At 42.2% G+C, this 11,712-nt stretch overlaps 1 protein-coding gene across 1 annotated transcript; it reads right to left on the bottom strand.

Annotated features, from left to right (window-relative positions):
* Positions 1-2,610: 2,610 nt before the first annotated feature.
* Positions 2,611-10,661, bottom strand: ANKRD1 (ankyrin repeat domain 1). The gene is made up of 9 exons (XM_066323856.1): positions 10,556-10,661; positions 9,218-9,394; positions 7,283-7,420; positions 7,086-7,193; positions 6,349-6,447; positions 5,202-5,300; positions 4,958-5,056; positions 4,705-4,803; positions 2,611-3,536 (listed from the first exon to the last, which is right to left on the bottom strand). Exons 1-9 carry the CDS (start codon positions 10,583-10,585, stop codon positions 3,426-3,428), a joined length of 960 nt encoding a protein of 319 aa, XP_066179953.1. The 5' UTR covers positions 10,586-10,661; the 3' UTR covers positions 2,611-3,425.
* Positions 10,662-11,712: the final 1,051 nt, after the last annotated feature.

Below are 11,712 nucleotides of genomic sequence, written 5' to 3'. Positions count from 1 at the left end.
TTCAATTTTGGGATGAGTGAGTATCATGAAGATCCCAGGATTTGTCAACTGCTTGGAGGTATCTTGGATTGAGGTTACAGTAGGAGTGACAGACCTGACTTGCCAGATACATATCCCAAAGGCCATCTGTCTCCTCAGCACTTAAATCAAACAGTATCAGTAGATGTTTCCCAGAGGTGGGAAGAAAGAGGTTACACTGAATGTGTGCTCAGCAGGAACACTGAATGCGTCCTACAGCAGTGTAGGAGCTGTCTCACCTAGGCCTGAGCAGCCTCCACCTCGCATCATCTTCATTGCACCATTTCCTTCTTTACTTCATGCTCTGGAATTGTTATCTATGCACGTGTTCATTTTTGCTGCCTCTTGCTTTTCTGTTTTCCTTTCTTTTAATGCCTCAGTAAACCTAATCTGGCTGCCAAAAAACCGATCAAACAGATAAAAGCAGCAAAGCATTTTTGGAGCTCTTCCAAATGTTGACTGAATTTTTCAGTAAATTAATATAAAAATCACATCAGCTACTGTACTGAGGTACTGTTGAGCCATTTTTATTTACAGTAACATGTAAAATTTACTGCAGAAATCCTGCAGTGGGTCATTTCTGATCTCTTGGTAACTGGATTGAGCAGAATAGATGAAGTTCTCATAGATTTAACAGTTCTGTATAATGCTGATCTAAGTCACAAGAGCTTTTGCTTCATTCAACAAACATGAAGTATGTTTCCTGTATGTTATTACTTGTTGACTTTGTGACTTGAGTCCACTTTATTATAAGTATTGGAGAGTCTTTTATATATGTGTGTGTCTGTGTGTATATATATATATATACATAAAATAATTTGTCATTTATGGACTTACCTCTAAAATGATGCTCTAACCAGAGAAGCAAAATGAGTTTGGTGCAGTTGTCTGAATGACATGTTAATCCTGCCTTGGCCAAAGAATAACCTGCCTTGAGCATGAGAGAAGTTCTTTGGTAACTAACATATGGAAGGAGGCTTTGAATGCTTGAGATCCTTCTTGCTACTTGTTTGACTTTGAAAAATTAAACTCTGCATCTTTGCCCTTTATTAGATACAATGCTTCAGGAGCTGATTGAGAAGCTTCTCCCCCAGTTTCCTGAAGCACATTGCTGCGGCCACTTGGGTGCCTGAAAGATTGAACTGCTGCTCGCTTGGGTGATAAACAGACTGAGCTAGCCCACACTGATGTCATTTCTGTTTCCTGCAAGGCTTGCTCCCAGTGTCCAGGTAATTGGGCAGAAACAAGCAGGGAAGTCATGGCTTGCGGTAAAGGGCAGCAAGTGGGGGCACTCCATAATTTCTGTGGAAAAGGATGTGTTCACAAACCAGGCCTGTGGCTGGCAGGGTGACACTCATGAGTTACAGTGCTTGTGTGAGAAAAGTCTCATCTGTCTGAAGCTGTTGGCCTCAGTGTAGGAGACAGAATACGCAGTTCTCTTGCTTGCTCCTCTGGGTTTTGTGAACATCCACTCCAAAATTGGCATTCCAGGAACAAGTATTCATTGCTGCCCACTTCTGACTCCACCTCAGGATATTGCCCGGGACATTGCTTTGGCCAGACTGTAAAGCCAGCTGATGTGGGTTGGTGAAAGAGTGTGAGAGCCTCTGGCACATTTGTCTGTCAGGCCACCCAGTGGATAGTTAGGAATTTAATGGTATGCAGCTTCTAAATACCCCTATACTCTGCTCTCTCCCACCTGGAGTCCTCAGCTCTGGGGTCCTCAGCACAGGAAGAACCTAGAGCTGTTGGAGTGTGTCTGGAGAGGGACACAAAGCTGGGAAGAAGGATTGAGCACTCTGGAAAATGCTGAGAGAACTGGGGTTGTTCAGCCTGCAGAATAGAAGGCTCCAGCACCACTTAATGGGGCCTTTCAGTATTTCAATAGGTCTTTTAAAAAAGATTCCTCCAGAATTTTCATCACAGCCTGTTGTAATAGGACAAGAGGTAATGGGTTTAGACTAAGAAAGGATGGATTTAGTTTGGATACAAGAAGTCTTTTACAATGAGGGTGGTGAAACACTAGCACAGGTTGCCCAGAGAGGTGGTAGATGACTTATCCCTGGAAACATTCAAGCCAGGTGGGACAGGGCTCTGAGCAACCTGATCTTGTTGAAAATGTCCCTGTTCATTGCAGAGGGGTTGGAACAGATGAGCTTTAAAGGTCCATTCCAGCCCAAACTGTTCTGTGATTCTATGAAATGGCTGGCAGCACTGAAGGTTGTCCTGCTCCTGCTAAAGCAGAGGGAGAAGTGTCTTGGCATCTTTCTTGGCTTGGATAACTGGAGCTTTCTCGTGCTCCACATAGTAATGACTAAGAAATTATATTTTTTAAATCAAACTCAGTAATGGAACTGTAACTTTGTTTTACTAGCTACTCAAAATACTGACTTTCTACTTTCACATGTGCCTCCATGTAACAAAATGAGTGAGATGGGGTTTATCTAACAGTGGCAGGGAGGTAGCTCAAGGGATGGCTGCTCTTGGCAGCTGAGACCCTTTTTTAATTTTTAAGAATTTTACAGCAGACACGATATGAACTTCCTTTAAAGAGAGACAAAATTACCCATGCATGCTCACCACTCCGTCATTCACTCCAACAAGTAAAAAGAACCACTCTGTTAATTTAATCTGAAATCGATCCGTTCAAAATGTACAGAAAAAGCAGTACAAATTTACAAATATACATAATCTGATTTTGCATTCTTCCATCATCATACTTTGTAGTAGTCTAGTTTAAAAAAATTCACTTCCCTGATACAGTCTCCTCTCACCCTCACAACATTACAACTGAATCCTTCAGTCCAAAGGGGTACAGGGTGGTTGGAGCTCTGTCCTCAAGCTCATTATCAACCACGATTGCCAAACCCTGAGTAAAAACCAATATTCAACTACTTCATTAAATCCTCTTGGCGCCTCATTATACCTTCTTCCATTGCTCTTCCTCATACTGCCACTCAATTCACAGGTTATTTTACTAGTGAGACAAGGCAACAGTTGCAAGTATTCACTATTTAGAGCTATTGGAAGGCTTGAGGAAAGTTGCTAATATAGTTGAAAATGCTGCCATTTAAGACAAAAGAATTTATGTTGCTGGCAAAAATTGCATTTAAAATTGCAATTGCACCTATATAAAAAAAGCTCGAATAATAAGCATCATTAAAAATTACTTTTAAATAAATAAATAATAAATATAAATAAATAAAGCCATTTTAGAGCTAGTGGAATTTTAACCCTCAACCTGTCTTTTAAAATAATTTCTTTGCAGGTTTCTTGCAGCTTTCTGTGAAGGCACCTCAAATAATCCAGTGCTGTTAATATTTTCAATAGATGTTCAAGGACATTTTCATCCAGGTTTGTGGGATGCATTTCAAAGCAGCAAAAAGAGTGTGGTCTGGTTTCTCTCTTCAGAATTTACCTAGATGGGCACTCTTTTTGGAATTGACTTTCAGGCTGTTGAATACCTCTTTGGTGCCATTCTGCCACTGAAGAACAAGATCCATAGGGGTTTTCCCTTCCTGGTTAAAAGGAACAGAGGGATATTTAATTTCATCCAGTGATAGCCAAGTACTTGTTCTTTCCTAAATACTTGTTCAGTGCATCTGCATGATGGGAATCTCTTCTGCACAAGCCTTAGCCTTGTGCCCCTGAGGTCAGAGTACTTTTGCTCAATAGAACTAGTCCTGTCCTGGTCAGACCCATGATGAAAACTCCCTGGGTTTTAGTGGGTTTAAGCAAATCCTGTGACTAACAGAACATGCAGGTGTTCCTTTTGTTCTGGTTTCAAGTGATAAGAAATATATTTAGGTGCAATCTCAGACACTCTTCCATTTAATGCAGAATTCAGATAAGAGTTTAATTAGAGTATGAACCACAAGAATTAAGTAGGACCAACTTTAGTGTGCAGACAAAGTCCAAGAGAGCAAGTCTCTGGACTTTGGGGCTGTACCTTCCATAATTGTCATACTCTGATGAGGGATAATGCTGGGAGAGGCCACGCTTCAGGAGGTGGGCAGAGTAGGGAGTACAGAGTGCTCCAGTGACTGTTTCCTTCCCTGTCCCCTGGGGTTTTGACCGATTGTCAGTCAAAAACATTGGCTGGCACTGGTGAATGCTACTGCTGCTAGGTTTGGCTTTGGGAGAAAAGGTCTGTCAGGTGCTATATTTTAACAAGTGGTCACAGAGCTCAAGCAATGCTGCTGCTGCAGTGGCTCTGAGCACAGCCAGGTGGGATTTCTCTCTGCTCAGCCCAGCAGTAAGGTTAACAGCCAGTCCTCCAGGTGTGGTGCTGGGGCTGACCCTCAGCTGTGGGCTTAACAAAAAGGAGATTTCTCTTACAAGCTAAGATCTTTGTTGTCTCCGAGGTGGATGAAGCCCTGGAGTTGTGCAAGGTGTCTATCTATTAAATCTTTTTAAGATACGAGTAATTAAAATCATAGAAAGGTGTGATGTTGTCTAAGTAGCAGATAGTGGGTTCTGGTTTTAAAAGAGGTACTGGATTTTCTTCTTTACCCTGAGCTCCCTCAAGTTACCCTTTCTGTGTCTGAGCTCTGCTTTAATTAGCTGTGAAGTGATCTAATTAAGTCTGTTCAAAACAGTCTCAGTCTTGAAACCTATGGAACTGCTCTGGTGGGAAATTTATTTTATAAGATTTTAAAGTGACTTCGATTTTGTGCTATTACTTACGCAGTTCTTTAGGGTCAGATCTGCTCCGTGCAGGATCAGGAGCCTGATGATTTTGTAGCGGTTCAGCCTCACGGCGTCGTGCATTGGTGTGTCTCCTTCCTAGGGACGGAGCGCATCGTCAGCGCTGCCCGGGGCGGGGCTCCTCCCGGGGCTTCTCCGGGGGCTCCTCCCGGGGGCTCCTCCCGGGGCTCTGGGGGCAGCCGGAGCCCCGTGGCGCTGCCCGGAGCTGGCAGGGAGGGGCCTCGGTGCTTACCCTGTCTCTGGCGTTGAGATCCGCCTCGCAGGCGATGAGGTGCTCCCCGCAGTCGTAGCGACCTGTTCGCACAGCCACGTGCAAGGGCGTGCTGAGCAGCTGGGGAGTCAGCAGGGGAGATGGTCAGTGGCATGGAACGGCTAAAAGCTGCTTCAAAAACAGCTGCCAGAAATTATCTACCTCGAGTAAGGGTCAGCTTTCCCACTCCAATTTAAAAAAGCTGCCGAATTCCAGAAGCACGTACCTTGTCTCTTGCATTTATGTTCATCCCTTTGTCCAGTAAGAATTTCAGAACATCTAGATTCCCACCCCGGCATGCCCAGTGCAGAGCTGTAGAATGAAGCTTTAATAGGAAAAGGAAATGAAAAATATTTTAATACAAGGTTATATTTTTTTAAAAAACACTATTTTTATCAGATTTCTAAATTAATCCAAATTAGTTTTCTGTGATTTAACCTGGAGCACCTCACTGTGATCACAAAGTGATCACAGTTTCTAGTAAAAAAAGTTTCTAGTAACAGCTTTTCTTATTTTGCCCTAATTTCTGTAGTACTGTGAATTTCTCACTCTTCACACACATTGCCTATTAATCCTAAAGACAGAGATCACTGCTGTGAGAGAGGATGTGCTTTGTCTATTTGAGCTTAGAAGTTGCCTTTAACCAGGTATGTGGCTGGTACGTGCTATCTAAAAAATTTATTCACTGCCTTTTGGGTTCTAAAATGCATAGAAAATGAAGCTCGAGAGAACGGACAGTTTTTTTAAAAAAACAAATCCCCAAGTTATGCAAGTCCTCAACGTGAATTAAAACATTTTTCCTCCAGAAGATTTAGCATCTCTGCCCTGAGCTGTGCTGCAAAGCGCCCCTGGATGGTGGCACTCTGCCTGTCATTCCTGTTAGTCACCCTCGGTGAGCACTGCTGGGTTAAGCCAGGGGGCCCGAGGCTGGCCAGCGCCAGCTGTTCAGCAGAGGGAGAAGGGCGGAGAAGCGAAGAAACAGCTGCCGAAGCTGTTGACACTCGGGAGCCCCTGTGGCCGACATTGCAGAGGGGCAGGGGGCTCTCCGGGCACAGCGCTGAAATCCCGGAGCCCCGCGTGGGACAGCGCTGCCTCAGCGCCGCTGAGGGGACAGCCCGAGCTCAGCTCCTACCCTGCCCCAGGCTTGCTGGTTTGCGCCACTCTGTGCTTTCCCACCACCATTTTGGCACAGGGAGGCAGACACTCCCTCCTGAAACCTCCTCTCAACAATGTTATTTTAAGGATAAGGTTCAAAGACATTATAAGGCCTTTTAGTACTGCTCCTCTACAAGAAGCACTTCTATAAATGGTTCTCCTGGCACGGGTAAAACAATGAGCAGCTTTTGGAAAGAGGTGTGAGTGGATGTGCATACCATGTCTTTCTGTTCAAGCTGGGCTCCAGCTTCCACCAACTTTTTCACCACCTCCAGATGTCCTTCAGAGCAGGCCCTGTGCAGCGCAGTGCGTTTGTACTGGCAATTGAAAAAGTGCAAAGTTAGATATTGCGTTTGGCACAAAGATGTCTTGAAATCTCTTCTCCCATCCTCCCTACGATGATGGCAAATACATATTGCATGCTGATTCCTTTTAAAGAGCTAATACTTTTGAGATCTGAAATCTGCTAAATTTTAATAGCAACCTGATAGCTGAGAGCTTCCTACCCAGCATTTTAAAGGATGGGAGAAGTATCTACAGTATGGCCTCCAGATTTAAAATGACACCTGTCGAACTCCCCATCCAACATGCTACACTGTGTTTTCAAAGTGCAGCTTTTGCGTTATGGAGTATGAGGGCAGCTACTTATTTCTGTTGTTCTGCAGAAAAAAAATCTTTTCTCTTTCTCCACAGCATTGGAAGATCGCCTTTTACAGAAAATCAGGTTTTCCTAGGCACCAACAGCCCTCTTTTAACTATAAAGACTCTTTGAGGGAATATGATTTTGAAGGGTCTCAGTAGCCCCTAGAAAACCTGATGTACAAAACTTCCAGCATTTATTTATTTTCCTCCACACCTTTTTTCCTCTCATGAGGGTGGAATTTACAAAACTTCATGGTAAAAGTTATTTTTGCTTTCTTGTGTAGCATGTTTTGCATTAGGAAGAAGACCGTACCTTATCACAGACATTTGGATCTCCTTTGTCTGACAGGTATTTTTCAATTACTGGCAACTTGTTCTCCAGTGCAGCTTTGAAGAATGTGGGAATATCCACAGGTCCGGTCTGAAGGAAAGAATATAGAGAACACAAATGTGTGTGGCACAACCTCCTATTAATGCTTTTACAGAAAAAGGTACTTTGAAGTAACTTACAATAACTTCTGGTTCAGGTTTCTTTAAAACAGGCACTTTCACCTTCTTGCATCTTTTCTTCTTCTTCAGCTCAATAATTTTTTCAAGATCCTCCAAGTTTTCAAGTTTTGACCTGGCCTGTAATTTCTTCTTCTTCAGCTGAAACAAATCAGGCAAGGCAGCAAGTTGAGCTATGTGACCACCTCTCCCATTCAGTGGCAGGACAGCAATGTGATACTGTTCAGCAGAATTCAATTAAGGCTAGATGAACTTTGATATAAATTGTTTTAATTTTTTTTTCAGATAGGGCTCACTGACCATTACAATAAGTTGCTAATTGTGTGAGAAGTTCTACCTCATCTATAGTTTTTCATATACTATTAGACCTCTTCCTAACTTCTTCTTGAGCCACATGTTGTGACATGAATTTAGTCCAGGAGTCAGAGCAGCACTAGTCTCTTCTGGCACAACAATTCTAAAAATTTCATGTGCAGCTTATGAGAGCTGGAAAGCTCCTGCAGTTTCAACTGACTTCCACCAAGTGATTTTCTTTAATCACTGTTTTTTAATTATGTAGCCCCTAAATTATTGGAACTTTATTCTCTTTGCTTAAAAACATACCCTCAAGAGAAGAACAAGGTTTAGAACGATCTTTGCATTTCAGTCTGCAAGTGTTACTACATTTTGGGAAGCCACTAAGCATGTCCTCAGTGTCCTTGATGGGACAGTTCAATAAATGTTTAAGACTTCTCCAAACCTGCTTGTAAAAAGCATCTGGGCATGAAGTCAGTGTGGGGCACTGCTGACACCAAGGGTAAGTGTGTTGCCTGAACTGAGATCTCACAAGGTGTCCTTGACTTTGGAGGGGAGACTGACATACAAGGGCTAACTCGAGGTGAATACAGATGGCAGATTCTCTCCTATGATGTGATTAAGGCTGAATACACTGGTGACATACTGTCATATGGTATAGAGTTTTGTCAACTGAATTATTTTTTAAGTTATTTCCACCTCTTCTTTTTATTGTTCTCTGCATTTGTGGTTTGATCTGCAGATCATTGGCCTAATGGAAAATAATTATGCTGACTGCAGATAACTGGAAACCCACAAAGTTCTTAGTAACCTGCTTTGAAGGAACTCAAAATAACCTCTGTAGCCAGTAATGATGTCTCTGTTGAAGTTTAAGAAGTAGTCTTTATTCTAACATTTCTGAGACTGACTTTCTCACTCCTCATTTTTTAGAACAAAGTCTTATTTCCCCTGCTACTTAAACTTTATCATTTCCAAATCACTTAAAAGTTTTTAATAAGTTGATTGCTTATTCACAGAGAAAAAAAATTACAGATATTACAGATACTGTGTTATTGGGGGAAAGAACATCAGTTCTTAACAATCTAGGGAGAGTTGTCATACTCCAGGAATAGAAATTGGTGCTCTTCTGTAGACCAGTATGAGTTTCATTTGTTACTGTTCTTTCAAAATGTGCTAGTAAGTGTAATGCTCTGTTTTCATAAACAGAACATTTTCATGTTAATTAAGGCTTCTGGCTTCAGAAATGCACTCTTCCATCTTTTGTGGGTTAGTTATTTTTGGCAGCAGTCATTAGGTGTGCAAGCTGAAGGTGTCTCACTGGCTCTGATTGCTCCCCCCTCAGTGCCAGCCAGCAGCAGGGGACCCTTGGGTGGCAGGAGCTCTCAGAGTTTCAGTCAGACAGTATAGGGGATGCTTTAGGTTCTGCCTCAAAGTGTTACTGCCTGCACCCACAGGCTACAGAGGTGAGAAGATCTCCATGATCTCCATGACTTAAGACCAACCTCCTTTTGTGGTGGTCTCCCAAGAGTTTTTCTAGCTCACCATGCATGTATTTCTAACTTAGAGAGAGGCAGAACTTCAAGGGCTGCAGCAGGAAATGCATATATGATGATAAAAATCCAAGCAGAAAACCCAAGAACCTACCTCTGCTTCTAGTTTTTTCTCCTCATAAGCCAGATCACCTCGGGTCAATGAGTGCTCAGGGATTGTCTTTAGGTCCTCCTGCTTCTCTAATCTTACAGCAGCTTCATACTCTCCATTCTTGAAGTCCTCAGGGAGGAAGCTGCCAGTCTCTTTATCATCCACCTTCTTCCCAGTCACCTGGAAATGTAAACATGATACAATACAATCAGTGGATTCTTGACTGCGGTAGACTCCGCCATCTGGGAACATGGATTGCCTAGGGCTGATTGCGCCTCATTCCTGCCCTCTCTGGGAGTGTGTGACAGCCAGGATAGGCCATTCTGCTTGTGCCTGGGTTAGCTGGGGATGCAACTGGCTGGGGCACATCTCCAGTTAAATGGGTTGCTGATTTCAAGGCTGTTTTTATCCATTGCTGTTAGTACCAAAGTCCCATTTGTAGCAGAATGGCAGAAGCTATGTGGTGCTGTGCAGCAGCATAGCTTTCAATAGTTTTCAGAAATATTTCTAATGCCTAATGCATCTCTTTGTGTGTACAAAGAGATAACTTGTTAAGCTTAGTAGAGGCAGATGTGTATTTTGAGGGTGGTTCATATGGACTAGACTGCCTTTCCATTTGATTACCTTGTAAAATTGTATTTGTTATAGAGTCTAATGCAGAAGAAACTGATAACCTTGCCAAAGAATTTAAGACAGCATTAAGTAGTTAGGCAGTTGTATCTTAACAAAGCCATCTGGGAAAATAAATGCAGTGTTTTACTGAATCATTCCTGTTCTCATAGTTTCTCGATCAGAATGTTCCATTACTTGTGGTCTAGACCTAATTTTTTGAAGACTTTTTTACATCATGAACAGCAGTCAGTGACTGTAGGAACTGTTAGTTTGCTATTAGAAAACAATACTATTATTAAACTGCTAATTTAGTATTATAAAATAGTGTAGTTTCCCTGCATTAATATGTCATCCCAGTCCCCTATTAGATTGGAATTACTTAGTGTGATCATAAGATTACTGGCTTCTAAAAATATGTATGTTAATTAAAATCAAGGACAAAGTCAAATAAATAGCTAAATTTTGGTTGATCTTTTCCTAGTGAACTGTGCTGTGATGCCAAATCCAAACAGCTGTCTAGTTGTATCTGTGGTGAGACCCTTTCCCAAGGAAAATTTAAAATGAAAATATAATAATATAACCAGCAGTATATAAGGGTTTGCACCTAGAGCACAGCCATGCTGATAACCTGCTAAATCAGTGATCCACAAAGGTCATCTTTCTCTGCCTGGTCTAATGACAGTCTAGAAAATAATTAATTGTGAGTAAATGAAAGAAGGTAGCACCTACCAGCTCTTCTACTTTCATCATCATCGTCATATTTGCTGGTGATTGAAGGCTGTTCTCTTGTATGGCTGAAACCTCCCAGGGCTCAGGGCAGCTCTGCAGGGACCACCACGCTCCCTGCACTTATATATCTCTGGGAGAACTGTGCTTGAATGAGATAATCTTCCAACCTGGGAATCCAAGTATGCCCCTTGCGCTTGCCAGCTGAGAGGTGGCTCCCGCTCATTCCAGACACGTTAACGAGCCAGATCTGGTGTCCCGGCAGCGGAGGGGCGTCAGCTGGGCGAGGAGGGCTGAGAGCCCCACAGTCTGACCACACCAGGATGGGAACCAGAATGGAATGTGAGCTCATCATTCCTTTGGCAATGACTGCACTGCTCGGCAATGCGAGTCATTCTGTGCTCCCGGTGCCCACTAGGACAGCTGTCTGTTGATACAGCGTTATAACTTCATCTTCTTCTTCTTTCCCTGTTTTTTAATTGACATTCAGATGACTGTAAGTCACTGGAAAGGATAAGTGGCTTATGTAAAATGCTTATAGCAGTATCTTCCTAATAAATGGATTAGTACCTCTAAAGTCTAGAAAAAACATTATTTTCATTGCTATTTATTCTTGGATGATAAACACTTTTAGGGGAAAGGCTTTTTCTCATCATGATGACAGTCTTCTATATTTGTTGGAAGGAATTCTCTGAAGGGATTACTCTACCAGAATGATGTCTCTGGTGCTAAAAGGGCCTATGACATGCTAAGTTACAATCAGTGTAGGATATCAAAACAGTAAGATTTGCATTTTTTTGGACCCTTGTCAATGATTATAAGCCAAATAATAAATTATGTCCTATTCTGCAAAATAAATTAAAAAAAAAAAAAAAGGAGGGGGGGATGGGGCTTGAACTTAAATATTGTTTTCTCAGGCAAAATTTTCCTTATGGATATGAGAGAATAGGGGCCCAGAAGTGATTTGTTTATTCTTTAGGATAAGATGAGATACACAAATATATGCAAATGATGTGCATGTTTTGGGGATTAAGAGCCATTGAATCCTTTGGGAAGGCTTTTCTTATGCTATAAATCAGAGTTGTCTGGAATCAGGAGAATGATCACCAGCAGAAGGCAGTTTTATAAGAGGAAGATGCACTAATCTTTGCAAAGAGTGT

This window comes from Sylvia atricapilla, chromosome 8 (genome assembly GCF_009819655.1).
Source record: "Sylvia atricapilla isolate bSylAtr1 chromosome 8, bSylAtr1.pri, whole genome shotgun sequence".
NCBI lineage: Eukaryota > Metazoa > Chordata > Aves > Passeriformes > Sylviidae > Sylvia > Sylvia atricapilla.
The sequence above is the reverse complement of the archived record's forward strand: the minus strand, read 5'-3'. Positions and strand labels throughout refer to the sequence as shown.

What these genes read in the sequence shown, in the direction of transcription:
- ANKRD1 (XM_066323856.1), bottom strand. Translation starts at nt 10,585, where the DNA reads ATGACGATGATGATGAAAGTAGAAGAGCTG. An exon ending in ATCCAAATGTCTGTGATAAG is followed by an intron (nt 6,448 to 7,085) that starts GTACGGTCTTCT and finishes TTCAATTGCCAG; the next exon opens with TACAAACGCACTGCGCTGCA. An exon ending in AGCTTGAACAGAAAGACATG is followed by an intron (nt 5,301 to 6,348) that starts GTATGCACATCC and finishes TTCCTATTAAAG; the next exon opens with CTTCATTCTACAGCTCTGCA.